A 21,690-nucleotide genomic window follows, 5' to 3' on the forward strand; every position below is an offset into this window, starting at 1 on the left:
AAAAAAATCGTTCAAAAAAAAACTTTATTTAATATCAAATATTTAAAGAAAAGTAGTACAAGCATTGCCTAATATTTAAGTTAAACTTATCTTTGTTTGATTTAGTTGATGGCAATATGTATTTTTTTTTTGTTATTTGTATTAAAGCTATATAACTTTATTTGCTCGGTGTACATTCCAATTCAATTCATATAGGTGTGAATTTTTCTTGAATTAGTAAAAATGTTTTATTAGATTCTTTTATAAACTGAATATAAAATATGACATTGGTATATAAAAATATTATATATATAAATGAATGTTGGTGAAATGTTTTACTTAGAGGACTTAGAGCTTCAAGATTTCTTGTACGGCATTTACAATGTGTTTCGCTGAGATGCCGTAGTAGTCCAATAGTGCGGTCGGAGGTCCTGACCTTGGTACCTTTGGAACAGCCATCTTTTTAAGAACAATGTTGCGTTCTTGGGAGATGGCAGAGAGGACTGCTTCACCCAAACCACCTTCTGGGTAGTGGTCTTCAACGGTAATGATGCGACCACCGCACTCCTTAGCGTTCGCAATGATAGCAGAACTATCGATTGGCTTGATGGTGAAAGGATCTAAGACCCTTACGTTGATTCCAGCCTTGGCCAAATCGTGGGAGGCGGTGATGGCCTCGTTAAGGGTCACACCGGCACCAATGACTAAGACCTGATCATTGTCGGTCTTCTGAACAACATTAGCCTTTCCAATCTGTAAAGAAATTGAATTTTAAATATGATTCCTAATAATAATTATTATTATCGTGTAATTACTTGGAACACGTGGTTGTTGTCATAGATGACTGCTGTAGCTGGACGGTTTGTTCTGGTGAAAGTCACACCCTTGGTGTTGGCAGCCAGTTCGATAGCGCGCTCACAAGCAACAGCATCACTTGGGTAGAAGATCGTAGATCCGGGGATGGAACGGAACATAGCTAAGTCTTCCAATCCCATCTGACTGGGACCATCTTCACCAATGCTGACACCGCAATGCGAACCGACAAAATTCACATTGGTTTGGGAAATAGCTCCCATGCGAATCTTTAATGATAATTAATTAAAATTTAGTTTATTAATATTTTTTAAGTTATAATTACTTGGTCAAACGCTCTGGTGAGGAATGTAGCGAAGGTCGAGACGAAAGCGATCGTGCGATCTCTGCAGGCCGCTCCAATGGCGACACCAACTAAGTTTTGTTCAGCGATGAAGCATTCGATGAAACGATTAGCATCCATCTTCTTGAGCTTCTCAGAGAAGGTAGAATTCTTCATATCGCCATCAAGAGCAATAACGCGAGGGTTGGTTTCAGCAATCTTAACTAAAGCGTTTCCGTATGCTTGCCTGGTGGCAATAGTCTCTCCAAGTTTGTAAGCTGGAGGGGTAGACAATTTAACGTTAGTAATATCAACAACTGGAGCGTCGTCCTTCAATGGTTTCTGCGGGTGCAGTAGGATTGGTCCTTCATTCTTAATCAGTCCACGGAGATGCTGCAATACACGCTCAGATTCAGCGCCCAATGGCTTTCCATGCCAGTTTTCCACGTCTTCGATTTTCGGGAAGTTCTTGCCTTTGAAAGTCTTGGCTACAATCGCTGTTGGCTTGTTCTTGGTGGTGGTGGATGTGTGGAAGGCTTTGACGAGTTCATCAATGTTGTGGCCATCAACGACGATGGTGTTGAAACCAAAAGCGTCAAGACGCTTCCTGTAGGTCTCGACATCATGAGCCAAAGAGGTAGGTTCGGATTGTCCCAGACGGTTTACATCAAAGATGACGCAAAGGTTGTCCAAGTTGTAATAACTTGCGAAGTGGAGAGACTCCCAGATGGAGCCTTCCGCGCTCTCACCATCTCCGACCAAACAATAAACTCTGAAAATTGGATTAGGCTAATTGGTAGCTCGAGGTATAATGTATGATTATCTGAGTGAAAGGTTGACCCAGAATCTGAGCATACCTGTAGTTGGCTTTGTCATAGTTTTTGCCAACGTACGCCATACCAGCGGCGATGGCCAATCCTTGGCCTAAAGAGCCAGTGCCTACATCGATGAAGTTGAGGCGGGGAGTTGGATGACCCTCGAGGTCTGATCCCAACTTACGAAGATTTTTCAGATCATCGACTGGGAAGAGCCCAGCTTCGGCCCAGGCTGCATATAGGATAGGAGCAGCGTGACCTTTGGAAAGGACGAAACGATCACTGGACGCGTCCCTTGGCGCTGAAATCTTGTAGCGCATTGTGTTGAAGAACAACACGGAGATGATCTCGGCGATGGACGAGCATGATGTCGGATGTCTGCAAAGCACGTTTTTATTTGAATTTGCTGCATTTCTATTTGAGTATACAACAGTGCGTATGAATGTACATGCAGTTCAATACAACCAAGGTCATCTGTAATAACGCATGCGGCTGCGAATCGTTACATCGCCGTGATAATATTTCTATAAATATTTTATCGCGCAAATAAAAGATCGTCGCACTTTTACGCTGAGTCGGTTATAACTCAAAAATAAAATGAAAATTTCAGCAAGAAAAAAAAAATGGGAATGAAAGTGTTGAACACTTTGGATTCTTGTTTGTTGTCTCTGGGTCGCGGCCATGCTCTCTATGGAAACTTACCCCGAATTCGAAGCATTGGTCGCGGTTACGCTATGGATTCTCAATCTGTTAGCAATATCGGTCAATGCTTCAATGTCAGCGTGTGTTTGACCCGGCATTTTGATACAACTCGTGCGGTTCTTTATCTGAGATAGAACTGTTCTGCTTAAGAGCGCGACTCGATAAGCTGTCTTGAACATTTCGTCTTTTTTTCCCTTCTTATTAAGAGACTCCCCTCCCAACGCTGCGCGCGATTTCGTGTATTAAAAAGGGAAGAAATAAAATTGGCGGATTTCAAAACCACCACTTACCCAGATTTCGAAGCCTGAGTGCTGGAAACCGAGTGGATGCGAAGTTTGTTCGCGATGTCTTTCAGCTCCTGCACCACCTTAGCTTCCGGTTTGTGATAGCTCGACATTTCTGTACACTTGCTTCGACCTTAGCTGGAGAAAGAGTGAGAAACTCGTTACGAGTGTTATCTGGTGAGTCCGACTTAATCAGAGAGTCGGGGCCCGATCGCGTCCGTCGGTATTGGATAACACCTTTTAACCAATGCCGGTGTCGCCGCTCTTCGAAAAACTAGTTGCATAACAACCGGAGCTTTTCGCCGTTACAAACGCATATCGCCGGACCATCGTTACCGTCATCATCATTCATTCTGCTCCAGTCATTTACCTCGCCACAGACTTTCACCATCGAACGATTGCCTTCTGATCATTAACCCCGATCTGGATTAGCCTTGGTCCACCTCTACCCACGCTAACAAAATGACCACCGGTACATTTCAAATTTTGAATTACGCGCAAACTCAATACTATTGGTTATACCGCGCCTCTGTAATATATCCGACTTGCAAAACAGATGACTCTGATTACGCGTACCTCAACAATTTTCTATTTCCTTTCCTTTCATAAAATTGCATTCACGCGAAATTCTCAACCACAAGAAATACAATATAAAGTTATAATAAACATAATGCATAGCATATATGCGTACATACAAAGGCCATTGACCGCAATTTTTCCAACCTATAAGTAATTTCTTAATATATTAAATGTATAATTTTATCACGAGCTTACATATTTTTTATTTTGAAATTATGTATAGGAATTGCATAATTGTGATAATTCATAAACGGTTTATCTTCGAGTCGAGCACAATCTCGATTATTTTACAATCAACTGATTTCATATACAGTTCACATCTATTATCAATGCCATTATAAATATTACATTATCTGGAGCAAAGAAAAAAATCTCTTGGCGACATACTTTTATAAAATAACAATCAATTCTAAATAGTTTTTTTTTCTTTATTAAAACATATATTATACAAAACTCAGACTTTCCAATTACAAAAGTTAACAATTATTTTCATAATTTTTAGAAGTATTGTAATTTTACGCATCAAATATATTGTTTCAAAAAATTGATTTCACAATGCATTTGTGTCTTGCAATAATAAATATCTAATTTTGTTATGTGTTATAATTTTTAATAAAACTTTTACTAATTTGTTATAATTAGAAGTATATGAATACGTTGGTAACGATTTCGAAGAATATTGAAGTATCGATTTCGGAAATAGAAGTATTCCTATTTGTTTGTACTTTTCTCTTATTTATTTATTTTCAAAACTCACCAATTGTTAAAGTAAAAGAAGTAACGTTGTGTTGGTTTGGTTGCAGATGGAACATAGACCAGTTTTGATTTTTCTGGAAATTTTCATCAATATCATTCATTTTCCTAGTATCACGTAAATATTCAATTAGACTCTCTTTCGATAATACATAACAATAGCGTGAGCCACGTAATGTTATCTACAAAGATAATGATCATATAAGACGATAATACAACATAATGATTGCTTTGTTGCATTACTTTATTCATCATTTTTAAATCTATCTATAAACCAATTATAAATTTCTTGAAATTTAAAGAAGAACTATTAACCAATTTCTTTTTTACAAATTCCTTTGCTAAGATATATTTTTAATTGATTACTAATAATTAGATTATATTATCAGGATGATATAAAGAAAGCAGGTGTTTTCATATGGATACAAAAAAGACAACTTATATTCATACAGATTTAATTTATTTTTGCAAATATTTTAATAGTTTGCTTGGTGAGAATTTCTTAAGAAAGACGACACTTCCCCAAATTCTTATAAGTATCTCTTCGATATTAAACGAACATTATTACGACGTTTGTAACTAGATAAAATAAAAAACAACTTATTTCCGTCCTTGGATTATGAAAGTTTGATAATGTATTTAATATAAAACTCTGGTGTTTTTGTGGAAATAATAATTTCATTTGCTTTAGGTGCAAAAACGCTATATTGAGACTGTATGTTCTTTGTTAATACTTCTTACGGTGCATACTTCTATTTAACCAACACTTTTTATTTGGCTTTTTCTTTCTCCTTTTCTTTTTCTTTATCAGTGGTCTCGAAATAGGTCTTGCTTGCTGTAACATCCGGCTTCATAGTTTTCTTTCCAGGTCTCCAACCAGCTGGGCAGACTTCACCAAATTCATCGGTAAACTGGAAAGCTTGTACCAGACGCAAGACTTCATCTACGGAACGACCCACTGGTAAATCATTAATGGTAATCTGTCGAAGATTGCCTTTGACGTCGATGATGAACAGACCACGGAATGGTACACCTGTCTCTTCATCTAAGACGCCGTAAGCAGTCGATATCTTCATAGCCTTATCAGATAGCAATGGGATTTCCATTTCGCCGAGACCTCCCATTTTCCTAGGTGTATTAATCCAGGCGAAGTGGCTGAAGTGGCTATCGGTGGAACAACCGACAACTTGGGTATTGATTTCTCTGAATTCATCGGAACGATCAGAAAACGCTATGATCTCAGTTGGGCAAACAAACGTACTGGAAATAAAGTTATTTAAAAAAAAAACGCACCAGAAATGAATTTACTCACAAATCTAAGGGATAGAAGAACAATACCACGTACTGTCCCAGGTAATCTTCAAGGCTGATTTCCTTGAACAGACCTTTCACGACAGCAGTACCTTTGAAGATAGGGGCAGGCTTCTGGAGACTTGGAACAGGCATGGCTAAAGTTCGACTAGATCTGCGGCTTCCAACGAAATTCTCTCGTATTTATTCAGTTGCACATTTAATATTTGACAAGATCAAACTATTCTCGATAAGCTAGATATTGGAAATGATTGCTCCTATACTCAGTTAATAGAGCACTTCCAATCGGAACTATTGAATGTTGAATGAAGGAAGTGTTGGAGGATCAAGACTACTACACTATTCCTCATAGCACATGCCTCTATCCATTTCACTCGCTCTTTGGTAATTATCCATAGTGCCTGTCCTTTGTAGCGTGCTGGAAGCTAGTTGCATGCGCCCCAATATCGGTCACCTTCGAGAATCCTTGGAATTGGTAGAAGTAAAAAGTTCTTCCGTTTTTATTAGTAAGGGAAAAACCCGGCAACGTTGAAAATTATATCAAATTTCTATTAATAACAATTATATAATATAATTATTATCTTTTGCAAAACATGTTTATTTTGCGTATATACCTTCTAAGTCATTATTTATGTTACGTAAAATTGCGGTTTCAAATTTGGCTCAGGAAAGCAAACAGTTTGAGAAAATTTAAATTGTAATACGCTGGGGAGATATGATTATTGTCAATTAAAATTACAACCGCATGCTATAAATAGTGAGACAATACTTCAAGAATTCTTATCGAGGGTCTGTAATAATTAACAAATCGACCTTCAAATCGAAAGACATCGATTACCAATTGATATTCAAAATGCGGCAATCTAATCATTAAACACACCATCAGTCAGTCTCTAGGTTAATTATATTTATACTACGTTAATAGGAAAAGTTTGCCATTATTAATAAGTAATTAAATATGTTAATCAGTAATAGTTAGGTAGAGGAGATATGAGGTAAAGGAAATTGTTATTTTTTTTTCTCACTATTTAGTTTATTTATTCTTCCTTAAGCCAACCGTACAAAGTGTACAGTCTTCGTGTACAAATACATATACAAATCGTAGAAATGATATGAAATTGTTTTCGTTCATTATTAATTATCAATAATCAGTTAGTTTACTTATGCTACTTTATTCCCGACAACTTACGAAACGCTATTGCCATCAGTGACAATACAAAGTTGCGTTTACTATAAATGGCACTTCGGTTCTGTTATTCCTGAAGGCATCGGTAGTTCAGCCATGAAAGAAACAATTAAAACGACATTTAAAATGCAAAACAAAAGGTAAATGTCGAAAAGAAAAGAGAAAACGAAAACAAACAAAAGAAAAATGAAGAAAACTTGAAGAAGAAATAAAAAAAAACAAGGAGAGATTGAATTAAAATTAAATTAAATTATTATATATATACATTAAATAAATTCTTTGTTATAAAATAAAAATAATATACAATAATTATAATCAATATGTAATAGTAATTATATGAAATTCATTGTTGATTAAAATAGGAATAAGTCGCTCTGCAATCGTTTACAACATGTTCATATATGGAAATAAGCAAATTGTATTAAATACCCAAAAAAAAAAGAATAAACAAAATTAAACGAAAGAAGAAAAAAAGTAAATGTATGATCGACATTAAACCCAAGTCGTTGCACAAATATTTTGCGCATTCACTAGTTGATTTCCTTTTATTTCAAGTGCCTTCAATCGCGAAATACTCATTCGGACTAGTGGCTTCCTGATATAGGTTACAAGTATAAGTATCTAATGGAATATGTATTATATAATGTCAATCACAGATTTGATAATCTTGTTTAAATGTATATAAAAAAAATCATTATAATTGTATCAATGTAGTGGTTTAAATAAAGTAGAAAGCTCTGTTGATGTTTATAGGGATGAATACTATTGTTCTGGGGCGCTGTCCATGGTGGGCACGTAGTCCAATGCCATTAAGCAGGCAAACACGGTCATAACCATCTTGGGTTTCACCTCGGTGATATCTTCTGGAAGTGCGTAAACTCGTGCACCGTTTTTGCGAGCCATGGAGATGGCATATTTTGCGTTGTCTAGGTTATCCTGAAAAACATAAAGAAAACAGGGATTAGCACAGCCGATCGAGAATATATTGTTTAAATAGTAAATACTTCAACGGATCCACCGGTCTTGATTAAGTCATAGTTGATGGCACCCGGTTTAATAGAGTCAATCAGATCGATGACGACGGTGGCATCAGCGATACTGGAATCCTGGAAGCTCTTAATGGAAGACTTCTTGTTGGCGTCGGAAAGCTTCTTGTTAACCCATTGTACGATCTCTTTCTCAACAATGGGATTTCCGCTCTTGGCCAATTGGGTCAAAACGGACAGAGTGTAAGCACGCATCAGCTGCCAGATCAAAGCTAAGGTCAACGTAACGTTGCCTTCGCGGATATCTTGACCAGCGATGCCAACTAGTGAGAACTTGATCTCTCTGCCAAGTTCAATGGCGTAGTTACAGTTTTCCAATTTCTCCATAAACTTGCGTAAGTTGGAGAATTTGCGGTGGACCTTGTTCCAGTTAACAATTCCTGGTTTGATGATGTCGTATAGTTGGAAGACGACAAGCCCATCGGCCAAATCGGAATATAACCAGTTCACGTGAGGTGAAACGCCCATCGAATTGATCCAGTTTCTGTAAGCTGCAAAATACGAAGACATAGGATTGATCAATTAACCAAATAATTAGTCTGGTCACATTCGATGTGTGTGTAGTACGATGATTCACGAGTACGTGAGGTGAATGTCGATGAAGCCAACTTACTCTTTTCTTCTCTGGTCTCTTCGACGGTCTCATATCCTTCGAGCACGCCGTTGGTTTGTTCCAATGCAGGATGGTTGTTGAATAAATTAGCAACGAAGGCCAAATTCAACTTGTAAACTCCGTTTATGACGTCCTGGGGTGTGACGAATGAGCGACACTTCAATTTAGCTGCCTGCTTCAACATGAGTTCGGCACGCTCTTCTAAATTGTTTATCTGTAATGCAAAGCGATTCATGAATACCTTAATGTCTCGACGGATTGTTTGCAATCAACTCACGTAAAGGGCTTCGGTGTTTACATCGGAGTCTTGAGGGGCGATCTGCTTGAGTAAGTGTGTATACACTTCCGAGTCGACGATGTCGCTGGTGAAGTTGTGCACGCGACGGTTGACGCCGGCCCTTTCCATATGGTAGTTTACCCATCTGAGTAAAATCGCTTCCGGAGAGAGCTTAAGTAGATCCTCTATCTTCTCATCATCGGCAAGAAGAGCGGTCAGTCCTGGGCAGTTCTCCAAAGAGATCTGATTAAAGAGACCGATGCGGATAATCTGCCACAGCAGACCAAGGACCAGATGCGGTGTACCCTTGGACAAGCTATGGGCGTCGATATTAACAACGTTGCAGCCAATAGCTTGCGATGAATATAACGCCAAAGTTAAATTCTCTAATTTGGTATATAGGGTCAAATTCTTCTTATTGATGGTTCTCTCATCGATTGTGTCTGGGCATGAGTGATTTATTACTTTGCTACGGATCAAGGAAATCAACATTAACATTTGAAATTCTTCAATTAACACTTGTCTGTCTTACCAAAGTAGGATGCCGTCTGTGACCTTGTCATAAAGAGATTTGCCATCAGAGTCTATTGGCAATAAATGTTGAAGGTCCTTGTCCTTCTTTAGGTTGGCGTTGATCCAATCGGAGAAGGCAAGCTGCTCTTCAACGCGAACGGAATGAGTGGTACCTTCGTTGGAGGCATTGGATGTTCCACCAAGATGTTGCAAGTTTTCCCTGCGAGTGACCACCTGCTTAAACTTGCTGGCAACTTCGTTGGCTTTCAAGTCGCTGCAGAGTTTTTCGAATTCATCGTACGAGAGTTTTCCCTCTTGGTTGGTACGATTCTTGTTCTTGAACTCTTCCTCCATCTGGCGCACTTGCCATCCCGGCAACTTGAAGCCGCATTTGGTCAAAGCCTCGCGGAGTTCCTTGATGTCGATGAAACCATCGTTATTAGTATCTATCTGCAAAATCAAAGCAATGGAAACATTAGCTGAGGCGACATCCACGAGACACGTTGCGTAACGCCCGTACAGAATCAATAAGTGCATGATAAAGTAATTATCTGCGATAACGAAAATTTCGCTGAACAACAATTCCAAAACCAGACAACATCCTTCCTGTCTAATACAGATTGCTTCTGCTTTTATCTTAAATGCGAAGGCCTAACTTAATCATCTCAACATAAACGCCAACGCTCTTATTCTAATCATTTGCTAAACTCTACTCACGAATGCGTATGGTCTGGTTTCGGAAAGCTCCTCAACCCACTCGGAGTGGCTGTCACTGCGTTGGAGATGCAAAACGTCCATGACTATTGCTGGATTTTTTAACTTATTTATTGAGAATAATTAAGTAAAATTCTTGAAGACTGGTCGATTTGACAACTATTGTATTAACTGGTATTCACTAGCACTCACTTCTCGGTTGTTCGAAATGAACTGATACTAATTTGCAAAGGTGGCCTTATAAACCACCTCCACCAATCTAATCTTTGTTGATAAACTATCAATTAATATCACTTTTGTGTTTTCTATCTAGTCCACTCATACAATACGGACTTACTGTCATTGTCTATCACCGATGAGTCCGAATAGTTTATAAACAATCACAGCGATTACTCAGGTAAAGAATTGGTCATCGGTTCTTAAGTGCAGTGTGCAGTGTTTTGCAAAACAATTAGACGTCCAAATCGTGGACTTATATCGCTTTCGTTTTCAACAAAATGTAAGCAAATATTATTCAAAGCAATTATTCATCATCGCCAATGATGACTCTTATTAATATTAATTAAGTCCAGACGCCGCGGGTTCAATCACCATCGGCCGGAACTTTGAAACAGTTAATTTGTCGTTCAAATCATTCAGCCGTTTCCCGAAACAAAATTCGCATACATATTTCATGAACACATTCTGGTTTTCTTCTTTACATTCTCGTTTCCTTTTCGACCGTTTTTATGTCCCAGTTCATGTTAATTTCACATCAGAGAAGATACGAAAAATACACACACTCACATATATATACATATAAATAAAAAAAACGAACAAGACAATATAATGAAAATTGCCACATTCTTAGTCGACTTAATTGTGCGAGAAAAGAAGGAAATAATACATTAAAAAGAGAGAAATATGCGACAAAACCGGTTATTTAAGTTAACTGTTAAGTTCGGGCGTTAAGAGAGTACAGACTCCAAGTACAAGCCAAAAAATAAACACAATTTAAGCATGAATATGTTTAACAATTTAAAGGTCATTGACAATCTTTGTTTAAAAGCTTTGTTCGTTGCATTTGTTCCATTTCTTACTTTGCCTTGATTACCTGTTTACAAACATTGATTTATTCACATCTTCAGATATCTCATTCACACTTTGAATTGATTTGTTGTTGATGCAAAGTGCGAAGCATGGTTATAGCGTGTCTGTCCATGAATCACGCGGCAGTTTTCTCTCTTACGCACTCAGAAAAAATTTACATTCTGAACACTGACTTGTAATTGTTGTAATGGCCAATAAAAAAAATAATACTGAAATGATTCATCGTTTTAATGAGTAACAACGATCAAAAGGATGCTATTGTTTTCCAATGAAATGGGAATATCCATAATTTCCGATTGCTGCGAGATTCCGTAGGAATTTCGCTATTCCGTGGAGAGAAAAAAAAACAAACTATTAGTAATAAATTAATGTTAAGTGCTTCATACATAATTGATAGTTCATGTGCAGCGACTCTCCTTCGTTTGGTATTAGGTAAGCGTGTTATTCAGATTCGAACACGAGGTTTTTATTTAGTTTCTGCATGTTCATTTCGTCGCTGTCTTCAACTGTTTTCATTTTTTTCTATGTACAATTGCAACGCAAATAATTTGTAGGCATGAGACATACATATCTGCAAGATTTACAACATAATACTCGTTTCATTTTTTTTTTAAACATTTACAGTGGAATCTCGCTTAACAAACAAAATGAATTGTAAGAAAAACGAGCGACGTTTCGCATAACGAGTGAAGATGAGAAGAGAAGTCCCGGATTGCGCGCTTTCTACATCTTTTTTAAAATATGTTTCACTATACGAGTGTATTTATTTGTTAATATTATAAACATTAAAAGATTCAGACCTATTTTTAGAACAATTTTATGTTTAATAATTGCTTAATAAGCTAATCTTATATACATTCAAAGATTGCAACTTTATGACTTGGAGACTTGAGATATAAATAAGCTAAGTAAACATTTTTTCTTTAATTTTATCTAATACTTCATGGATAATAATATTGACAGCATCATTATTTACAAAAAAAAATGTATTCATTCTGTTAAATAAAATCTGCATCTCAAGTTGAAAATAATAAAATCACATTTTCTGAACGATTCTCATTTTTCTAATGCTAACTGCATGTTATATAACAGGGATGATTGTGATTTTTTAAAATTATTATACCAAAAAGTTTGGTGCTACTCTTGCTGCAAAAAGTCTGGCCACCCCTGTTATATAAGATATGATTTTTTTTTTGAGAATTTAATTTGAAAATAGGACATTATTTAAGTTACATAAGTATTTGATATAATTGATATTTAATATAATGGACATTGTTGCAAGTATAAAAGAGATTGCTCCAGCCTTGCCTAGGCAAAAATGGGTAATATATCTAGGCGGTGGAAATTGTCGAGTCAAAGTAAATTTAAAAAAAAAAAATGGCACGTAATGGAATTAGTTGCGTTGCAAAACGATGAGAAAGATGGTCTGGTTTTCCTGTTAGCCAAGTTCGCAGTAAATGTACACGGAGCAGTATTGAATTACACTTATTAATTGAAAACAACAGCAGGAACAGAAGAAGAAGAAGACAAAAAAAAGAACAAGCAACTAACAAACATGCAAATGTTACAAAGAAACAAACCGCAGTTCGTTTCTCTTTACCAATTGCGTAACACTTTCAATGCTTTTGTCGTGCGGTTTTCCAATTGCCATTACTTATATTCATTACTTAATCTAAATCAGTCATAATCATTTATATTCAGTAAGAGTAATTATTTATGACAAAAAAAAGTTTCTAAAGGAAATCTAAGATATTATCGTCTATTGAGATTAAATAATTGTACAGTGAAGCCTCGCATAACGGGCAAAATGATTTGTAAGAAAAATGATTCGCTTAACGACGTTTCGTATAAAGAAGTATTACGAGTATTTCATTATATGTGTAAAAATCCAGAAATTTTGGAACGGATTAAACTCGTTAAGCGAGATTCCACTGTATTTAGAAATTGTTAGAACTTGTTTGAAAAAACTAAACTAATAATAATTATTTAGAGTGTTAAAATGAAAGATATGTGAAAAGATAATAAACGGTTTGTAATGAGTTTAGTCTGCAACGAAGTACATAATTAATTAGGAAACATTTATGTGCTCTTGAAACATGCGCATACATCGTCTGAATGCACATGATTTACGAGGATCGTTTAACATCCAGACTGATCTTAACGTGAAGCCTCTGCTAATGGGAATTATAATCGCGCGATTTATGTTTTTTTTTTGTTTCTTAGCTTATGTATTATTTATTTACATACATTCCGAAGGAAGGAAGTATTCAGTACAATCCAGCTGTTGAATCAATTAAGATATGTTTATTTGTAACACATTACTGTACATGTAATCATTTCGAAAGTGAAGAGATGTTTATGAATATTCTGATTCAATTTGATTTAATATAATTGAATTACGAAAGATTTTCTTCTTATTTTTGTTTTGTTTTAATAGACTTTGTTAAAGTTCAAGCAATACAATTAACCTATCGACCCGGAGTTCGTTTGCCCTAAATGAAATATTTAAGGTCACAAGACCTTTGCGAAGCAAAGCAAAGCAGATATGTAATTTACATTAATTTACTACCAATTCGAATTAAGTTTTAATATCAAAATTTCTTAATAATTATATGATTCTATTAAGTCTTTTACTATTAGATTGTGTTTTAGATAATCATTTTTAAACTTTGTTATTAGTAAATTTATAGAACATCGAACGACCTAAAAATATGAAAAATTTACTGTACTTGAGATTGATGACAAATCGATGAAATATCCGTGTTATAGTATTAAGATAACAATTTTGGAAAATTGGTCTCAAAGCTTTTTATGTTATCTATATTTATTGCATTTTTAATTAAGAATACAGTGAAACCTCGCTTAACGAACAAAATAAATTGTAAGAAAAATGACTCGCTTAACGAGCGACGATGAGAAAAGAAGTCCATTTTTAAAACTTGTGTATTTTTGAATATGTTTCACTATACGAATGGAATGGATTACACTTGTTAAGCGAGGTTTTGCTGTATATTTATTTGAAATAAGATTTTGTATAGAAAATTATGCTTATTTGCAGAAATGAGTTAACCGCAGGAAATATATATGATATTGTTAAGAAAAGGTTTGGCTTACGTCAACGGAAAAAAATGTAATATATGCATGTTGATCAAACGAGTAACAAAAATAAAACGATTTAGATAAGATATAGCCTTTACGTTTTTTTTTATTATTTTTTTTTCAAAAATCTTACGAAACTTTTGCTCTAATTGAATTCATAATTAAAATGTATGTTTCAACATTATATGAAATTGTTAGTTTTACCTAAGTTATACAAATTTTATTATATTTGCTTATTTTACTAATTACTTATTGTTAATTGTTATCTAAATTAACGTTTAACAATTTGCTTAATGGAAATCAGTTCTGTATGCATATTTATTTCTATTACTATTTATTTACGTTCGATTATATAATCTGTATGATAAGATTACGTTTGCATTCAAATTAATTCCAACGTGATAAAAATTGTAATTCACAAAATTGCGGTTATATCAAAACTTATCGAAAAATGTTTCTTTTTTTTTTTGCAAGTATTGCATAGGGCGCGGTTCAGGTTTTCTTTGACGTCTACTTTTCTTCGAGGAATTTCTAGCAAATAAAAGAAAAAACCAAAAGCATTGATAAATAATTCCGCGAAGACCGTGAATCACACCCTCCTAGGAACTCTTTACTCCGTCTCAGCAATGAAACCATCTTCTAAAGGTCTATTTTCATCATTCGCGAAGGCTAACCGATCTTGCGGAGGCTTTCGAATCAGTCTGTGCATTCAATGCAATGAGATACGAATGCGTCAGCCAAGGTTAACTCAATTCGCGCAAAATAATTAGCAGTTTAGTTCGATTCGCTTCGTATTTTCCTATAAAGATTCGCGCGCTTCTCGAAATCTTCTTCTAGGCTACAGTCGTATTTTGATTTCGTTTTTTTTTATTGTTATTGTTGTTGACTTCTTGTTGGTATGGAAATTTTGTGTATATTTCTCTTGATTATTTATATTTCACAAGAATGCGTTTGTTATTTTCGTATTGCGTTACATGCGGTGTGCGAATATTGAAACTTATCGAAATACAACACGGGCTGTACAGCGCGCAAAGTCGTGACAATCACAACCTCCGAGTCCGAGGGCGTTCGGTACATTGTTTTTATTATTTTTGTTGTTATTGTTGGGTCTATGTAGCTGGATTAGGATTAGCATTAATATTTGTAATGTGGGTGCAGTGGATTTTCTGCCTGTGGCTTTCGTTGATGATTCATTTGTTCGTGATAGTAATGGGATAGGCTGTTATCAAGGGATGGGCGTTGATGGTTTAGATTTATTATTGTTACCGATTTTTTTCTTTAAGTATCGGTTATTTTTGTGCGCTTTGAGGTGTGGAACAGGACCACGCGTTTCGGTTACGGCTTGGGGTATCGATTGTAATGGGGGTGTCTGGCGTTAAGGGCTAAGTGTCTTGTGTGGGGCATCCACTTACCAGCGTGAATTGTTCCTTGATTTCGGATTGCTCATCCATCGTCAACTTCGCTTTCTCGGCCATATTGAAGCACGCACTCACTCTCGATACTACTTGACTTCTATGTCTATACTTTCAGTACGTTCAAAAGCATTATCGCCTTTCCCCTTCCTTTCCTCTATATGTATTGGCTACTTTGCATGCTATTGATAAAATATGCCTGAATTCTGTTTGACTAGCTCTGGTAGGTTGGATTTTTTGGGGAGGCTCGTCTCGTGCCGACTCGGACTGGGCTTTTCTGCCGATTGAATCTACTCTGGTCGGGTTCTCTCTCTCCCCTAGATTCGCTCCTCTGCTGCCACTTACCCCACCAAAAAATGCTGCTTGCATAACGCGCAGGTAAGAGTCTCCTCCGGCCGTCGGTTTACCTGCCGTAAAAGAATACCTACCTACCAACAACCTACGTCCAACGGATGCCCACCGTTTCACAACAATACCCGTTCTTCTGTACATAGCAGCCTCAACCACGCACAGCCTTATCAAACTTTATTCAACATCGCTTATCAAACACTTTCACTCAGTGAATCATATAAAATAGAACATCAAGAAACCAACCAATTCTTAATTTATTTACAAATTACATAAAGCAATTAATAACTTATCTAAAGCAAAGATATACTTAACAATATACAAAACATCAACACCATACGTTCCAAACAACAGCGCGAGTACCGGTATTTTAAATTGAAAATACTTAACATTAATTATACACATCAATTAGTGTATTTCTATTGTTTGATTAAAGCGAAAGAAGATGCGTACAGTTACGTTTATTATTATTTTTTTATCATTTTTTGCTGCATCACCGAAAGGACCTAAGGTCGATAACCTTTCCAACCCTCCCTTCATCGTGCATAAAACAAGCGTGTGCAAAAACTTCCGCTCAGCCTAAAAGGAAATTCCAGTTTATTAATTCGTTGTAGTTGTAGAAATTATTCAAATACTAACTATTAGTATATGATTCAACCGCTTTAGCAATACGTAAAACCCGAATCTTGTGGTTGCAATGACTCACTCCATATAAACATATATGTAACGAAGTTATACATAAGAAAACTAGAAAATAAATGGGTGTGTTGAAGATAGGCACCGCCTTTAGAATTACGTACGTAATTATGCGTTCATGATAAGGCTGCTCAGTTCTGCATAATTAGCAATACGGTGACCATTTTGTTGTTTATTGTTACTTAAAGGTCGGGATGAGTCATCCATTTGTTAATGGAAAAATGAATATCACCGGGTGGGCTTAGCCCACATCCGGATTAATCAATAGAAGGGGTCTCGTGGCACCCCTAAATTTCATGGTATTGATTAGGGCTACTGCATTGGCAACACTCGCACGCAGCGGAAAGATAGAAGAATACACATCCATGACTACAACCGCTTCTTAGAAGCGATTACGCAACGCGGCATTATCTTATCGATATGCAACGGTTATTGCAAATTATTGTCATTCGATGTACGGGTAAACACCGGAAGGTCTCCAATTGCTATTTTAGTGTTTTCTTTTTATTTATGTTCGCTCTACTCGATATGGAGTAACCTGATAAACGCTTTTTCTTCTCCGGTTACAGAATTATATTATGGTAATGAAATTTATGACGCTTTATTGCTTGCGCACCATAAATAGGTCTATTGGAATTCCAATGTTCATTCATAAAAGAAAAGCGAACGTCGTAATTCTAATAGTTTTTTCTCTATATATATTTTTATCAATATCGAATTACACGCAGTTTCCTTTTCGACTACTGACTTTTATGAGTTAAACATATTTTGTGGATTTAAAAATAATTTGTTTGTTTAACTTTCACCACAAATGTTATTCGTTCCAAACAGTATTTAAATAATTAATAAATTCAATTTTGATTTTTTCACAGTTAATTATAGTTTGTAAAAACAGAAACAGGAAATTATTTTATTTTTTTATAAAATAATATATAATATGTTGAAAATTTGAATGAAAAATGTGCTTACATAATTTGATTAGGATTAGCTTCTTTTTTGTTCTTGCTAATTTAAATTGCTTTTATTTGTGTATAAACGCTAGAGCCTTTTCTTCCACAGCATCAATTTAATCGAAATCCTGTGGAGCTGTGATAAGTACGTAATGTGATTTGTAAAATGGATTAAGATCAGGTGGTGGAAAATGAGCGATGCGTTGGATTTCCAATTGAATGGGTCCAGGCGGCTGTGGCTTCCTTCGGATGAGATAAAGGACGAAAAGTGGTGGATCCTTCATCAGTCGATGCTTGTTGGCCATGCAGAGAGCTGAGAAACGTTTCCAGGCTATCCTTCGGAAGTCCAAGCTGGGCGAGATTCCTATGGCGGAGATCTCGCAGTTGGATATCTCCAAGTTGTTGTGTAAAAGACGGAAGGCTCGAATGAGTAGTATAAAGAAGATAGCTTTGGTTACATTCAGCTTAGTTTTGGCGGTTTGGGTGTTTGGTGAGAAACACTCTCAGGTGAGGCTATACCCATATAATTATATAAAGTCCTTACATTCGTTTTTCTTTAGTGTGTATTAGACATGCCTATAGACGCTTCCAAAGCGTTTCGCGAAGTTGTGGATTGCGGAATATGTAAGAATCTAGGAGGGGTGGATAAGGTAATGAATATTTCTCCTAGTGATTTTGAGGAGCGCTACGTGGCGAAGGCTAGGCCTGTGGTTGTACTCGATGGTACCAGAGGATGGTCGGCTGTGGACAATTTCGATTTTAGCTTCTTCAAGAAGCTTTATTCCAGTTACCCTAAACGTAAGCAAGAATGTCAGTTTTTTCCGTATAAAACGGAATTTGAGTCTCTGAGGGAAGCTCTGAACATGTCCGAAGATAGGTCCAGGTTGGAGCCAAAAACTACTCCATGGTATATTGGTTGGAGCAACTGCAATGACGACGCTGGAAAGGTTTTGCGCGAGTATTACGATCGTCCTTACTTCCTTCCGGAAACTTCTGAGAACATGGCTCTGAGCTGGATCTTCATGGGTGGACCAGGAGATGGTGCCCATATGCACGTGAGCATATACACAGATAATATATTCCGAGGTATTCAATAGTTGCGGTTTTAGGTAGACAACGTTCATTACCCGTCCTGGCAAGCGCAGTTGCGTGGCCGCAAGAAGTGGCGGATTGCGCCACCTCCGGAATGCCTCTACTCTTGCAAGGAATTCCAAGTGGTCGTAAATCCAGGTGAAATTAGTGAGTCATCTACAGTGGTACACGTATTTTCGATAATAATCGATGATTTCAGTTGTTGTAGACACCAATCGATGGTATCACCAGACCCATATTTTACCAGGCGACATCAGTGTTACCATCGGCTCGGAATTCGACTGAAGTTTACCGTTATCCTCAACAAGCGAAAGAGATCCATTATGCGGATTATACTTATCCCAATCTTCATTCTAATAAACAATGATTACAATTAACATGAATCTCATACACTCCAAACATCCTTATTTTGTTCGGATTTTCTCATGGCATTAAAAAAAATACCAAAACCTTGGAAACAAGCATTAAAACTAATTTCATTCATTAAACGCGATAAGATTCCCACAATTTTAATGAATTTAAATGTTATCATGATCATATCTGAAAATGTCTATCTTAAAGTAGCATTTGAGAGAATCAGAAACATATTGATTGTTTAAAATGTGTTTATTGGATTATATAATAAGATGAAAAAATTTAAAATATTAAAAAAAATAATGTTCACTCATTACATGCGGCCCTCAAGTTCGCGACCAGGTCTCTTATGACGCTATCCGTGGAGTCATCTAAATCATCTAAATGAGACAGATTCATACCCTTAATAGTTCTGATATTGTCCGGGATTTTGAGTATCTCTTCCAATTGGGCGTGCAACGTCTGAGCATCGTCTATAATCGCATTTACTCTCAACGTACCTTTCAGTGTATTTACGCGCTGAAAAGAATATTCAATATACTTTAAAAAAAAATCTTTAAATTGATGCATACCTTCATAATTTCCAAGTAATCCAAATCATTTTCCATGATGTATTCCTTTTGAGTTTGCAAAATTGCAATTGCTACCAGCAGATGGAAATTAGGGCATGGCAAATCCAAAAACAGCACTTCCCATAATGTTTGAATTTCGTTTTCAACAAACTCTCTAGTGAATAATAACCATAGCCATCTTATGCAGAAGTACATATGCTTGCAATTTTTTGACTTAAAATATTTCGCATATTGGGGATCGAGAATCTTCAAGATTTTATATATATCATTTAGTTGATTTGGAATATCATTTTTCTTCAACTCAGAATTATGCTGAAATGAAGTAGTTAATATTTTGTTGATCAGCTGTAGTTTGATAAATTACATATCTATCTAGAAGCAGAGTGAGCAACCAGAAGCAATCGGATTCGCTACCCGTTGCTCTTACAAACGGTAGCAAAAGGTCCGTCATTCCATACAGATAACCCACTTCGTTACTATGGATCACTAATGTCTTTAGCATTCGACTGATTTTGGTGTATGTCATTGAGGGCACTTGGGACCAAATGTGTTTCTTTAGTTCTATTTCTCTCAACATGGCGGAAATACGGATTTTCAAATCCTCGCGACTTCTATAATCTTGTTCGGCCAATTTTACCCATTTATCCTTCGTGTATTCGTATCTAGCAATACAATTATCATCAATTTGTTTAAGTTCGGAGTGACTGATTTTCCAAGGATAGTATTCTAATAGATATTTCCACATCTTTGGACGACACTCCGGATTAATACCCTAAGAAAACCATTCCATTTAATATAATTATATATACTTCTTATTGTCAATACTTACTCCTTCTAAAACACGTCGCTTAAATGCATCAAAATTCATATTGTCATTAGTAAATTCATAGTATGTGAACGGCATACTTTTGATAATAAGTGGTGGGAAATTTGGCATTTGTATTGGAGTTCCTTCGACTTTCGATACTGCGGTCGAATCTATTCTCTTAGTATCTAAAACCGATTTTGTATTACTAATAAATTATGTAACTTAGAACTTCGTACCATCGATTTTGCAGGAAAATCCTAGTTTCTCTAAACTAGCCTCTATCAATTGGTTGGGAAGGTCCTGGAATGCACTTATGAAATGCCAGAGATTGCTCGCTGTCTCTTTATCCAGAAACATTTCCAGATCTAAAAATGCTCTGTAAATATCGGACGATTCTTCGAAAGGATTGAGCACTGCATGATGATGGAGAGGATTCTTATATTTCTGGTTTATAAATAATGCATTCATTGCGTCATATAAAATTTCGAATGTTCCTTCTTTAATCGTTAGAGCGCAATGGACATCATTTTTGTTATCCATCACTTTGAATTTGTTCATTTCTATAGAAGTCCAATATCCATAAATAGTCTCTAGCTTTATTTTGATGTATTTTGGTTGCTCATCCGAGCAACCTGCTACGTTATTAACAACATTCCAATCATCATCGATTAGAACTTTAACTTCTTTGGGCTTCCATTCGAAAAAGCGTTCTCTTGTTTCTATATATTCTGTTAAATATACTGTACCGACAGAATCTAAATAATCCGAGTAATATGAATTTGCTATATAGAGAACAACATCATTTAATGAATACATTGTGAGACAGTTGTCACTAATCTCATGCATCTTGGCTGCTTTTACCATAGTTATAACAAAATTAATTTTTCTACAAACAAATAGAATTAAATTATTTAAAACCAAATAGACAATTCACTGGACAAAACTACTCTACACTAATAAAATGAACGAATATTTCTTGTGATAAGGTTTTGAAAACTCAAAAAAATATAATCTCAAGTATAAAAACAGCAAAATTTATTAAAAAAAATATTAAAATTGGTTTCAACAAAATGGATTTCTCTGAATATAATATTACTTGCAATTAAATTTGAATCTATATTAGTATGATTTTTATTGGTAGATGACAGCACATGATGTGCATCATATGATGAAACCAATGAGAATTTGTACGGTGGGATGCATAGCGTACGTGTTTTAAAATAAGAAATTTAGAATAAACCAACAGAGAGCGCTTGCAAAGAGATTTCTATATTATCGGTATGATTATTATTATTTTTTTTAAATTGTAATATTTTTTCAAACATATGAAAGGATATATTACTGTGGTTTTAGTCGTTCCGTT

At 35.9% G+C, this 21,690-nt stretch overlaps 5 protein-coding genes across 9 annotated transcripts; 1 reads left to right on the forward strand and 4 right to left on the reverse strand.

The window, feature by feature from the left end:
• Positions 1-138: 138 nt before the first annotated feature.
• LOC108566694 (transketolase-like protein 2) lies at positions 139-3,142 on the reverse strand. Of its 2 annotated transcripts, none has more exons than XM_017926706.1 (5): positions 2,922-3,142; positions 1,972-2,307; positions 1,118-1,886; positions 795-1,061; positions 139-732 (listed from the first exon to the last, which is right to left on the reverse strand). In XM_017926706.1, exons 1-5 carry the CDS (start codon positions 3,026-3,028, stop codon positions 328-330), a joined length of 1,884 nt encoding a protein of 627 aa, XP_017782195.1. In that variant the 5' UTR covers positions 3,029-3,142; the 3' UTR covers positions 139-327. The 2 variants fall into 2 exon arrangements, with proteins under 2 accessions (XP_017782195.1, XP_017782193.1); XM_017926704.1 differs by lacking the exon at positions 2,922-3,142 and adding an exon at positions 2,632-2,830.
• A 1,679-nt stretch (positions 3,143-4,821) lies between these two features.
• On the reverse strand, positions 4,822-6,075 carry LOC108566681 (peroxiredoxin 1). The gene is made up of 2 exons (XM_017926672.1): positions 5,560-6,075; positions 4,822-5,507 (listed from the first exon to the last, which is right to left on the reverse strand). Exons 1-2 carry the CDS (start codon positions 5,691-5,693, stop codon positions 5,018-5,020), a joined length of 624 nt encoding a protein of 207 aa, XP_017782161.1. The 5' UTR covers positions 5,694-6,075; the 3' UTR covers positions 4,822-5,017.
• A 1,150-nt stretch (positions 6,076-7,225) lies between these two features.
• On the reverse strand, positions 7,226-15,785 carry LOC108566688 (plastin-2). 2 transcript variants are annotated; one of them, XM_017926693.1, is made up of 6 exons: positions 15,508-15,785; positions 9,213-9,643; positions 8,681-9,149; positions 8,404-8,617; positions 7,749-8,281; positions 7,226-7,680 (listed from the first exon to the last, which is right to left on the reverse strand). In XM_017926693.1, the coding sequence occupies exons 1-6, from the start codon at positions 15,568-15,570 to the stop codon at positions 7,507-7,509; spliced, it is 1,884 nt and encodes a 627-aa protein (XP_017782182.1). In that variant the 5' UTR covers positions 15,571-15,785; the 3' UTR covers positions 7,226-7,506. The 2 variants fall into 2 exon arrangements, with proteins under 2 accessions (XP_017782182.1, XP_017782180.1); XM_017926691.1 differs by lacking the exon at positions 15,508-15,785 and adding an exon at positions 9,911-10,098.
• On the forward strand, positions 14,560-19,116 carry LOC108566690 (bifunctional arginine demethylase and lysyl-hydroxylase JMJD6). 3 transcript variants are annotated; one of them, XM_017926697.1, is made up of 5 exons: positions 14,560-14,991; positions 17,611-18,008; positions 18,062-18,556; positions 18,611-18,740; positions 18,793-19,116. In XM_017926697.1, exons 2-5 carry the CDS (start codon positions 17,805-17,807, stop codon positions 18,876-18,878), a joined length of 915 nt encoding a protein of 304 aa, XP_017782186.1. In that variant the 5' UTR covers positions 14,560-14,991; positions 17,611-17,804; the 3' UTR covers positions 18,879-19,116. The 3 variants fall into 3 exon arrangements, with proteins under 3 accessions (XP_017782186.1, XP_017782184.1, XP_017782185.1); XM_017926695.1 differs by lacking the exon at positions 14,560-14,991 and adding an exon at positions 15,971-17,132; XM_017926696.1 differs by lacking the exon at positions 14,560-14,991 and adding an exon at positions 15,971-17,005.
• A 64-nt stretch (positions 19,117-19,180) lies between these two features.
• Positions 19,181-21,261, reverse strand: LOC108566689 (TBC1 domain family member 15-like). Its single transcript, XM_017926694.1, has 5 exons — positions 20,564-21,261; positions 20,349-20,512; positions 19,884-20,291; positions 19,520-19,831; positions 19,181-19,466 (listed from the first exon to the last, which is right to left on the reverse strand). The coding sequence occupies exons 1-5, from the start codon at positions 21,189-21,191 to the stop codon at positions 19,254-19,256; spliced, it is 1,725 nt and encodes a 574-aa protein (XP_017782183.1). The 5' UTR covers positions 21,192-21,261; the 3' UTR covers positions 19,181-19,253.
• Positions 21,262-21,690: the final 429 nt, after the last annotated feature.

The sequence above is a fragment of the Nicrophorus vespilloides genome, unplaced genomic scaffold, assembly GCF_001412225.1.
Source record: "Nicrophorus vespilloides isolate i.1.1-1 unplaced genomic scaffold, Nicve_v1.0, whole genome shotgun sequence".
Lineage (NCBI taxonomy): Eukaryota > Metazoa > Arthropoda > Insecta > Coleoptera > Silphidae > Nicrophorus > Nicrophorus vespilloides.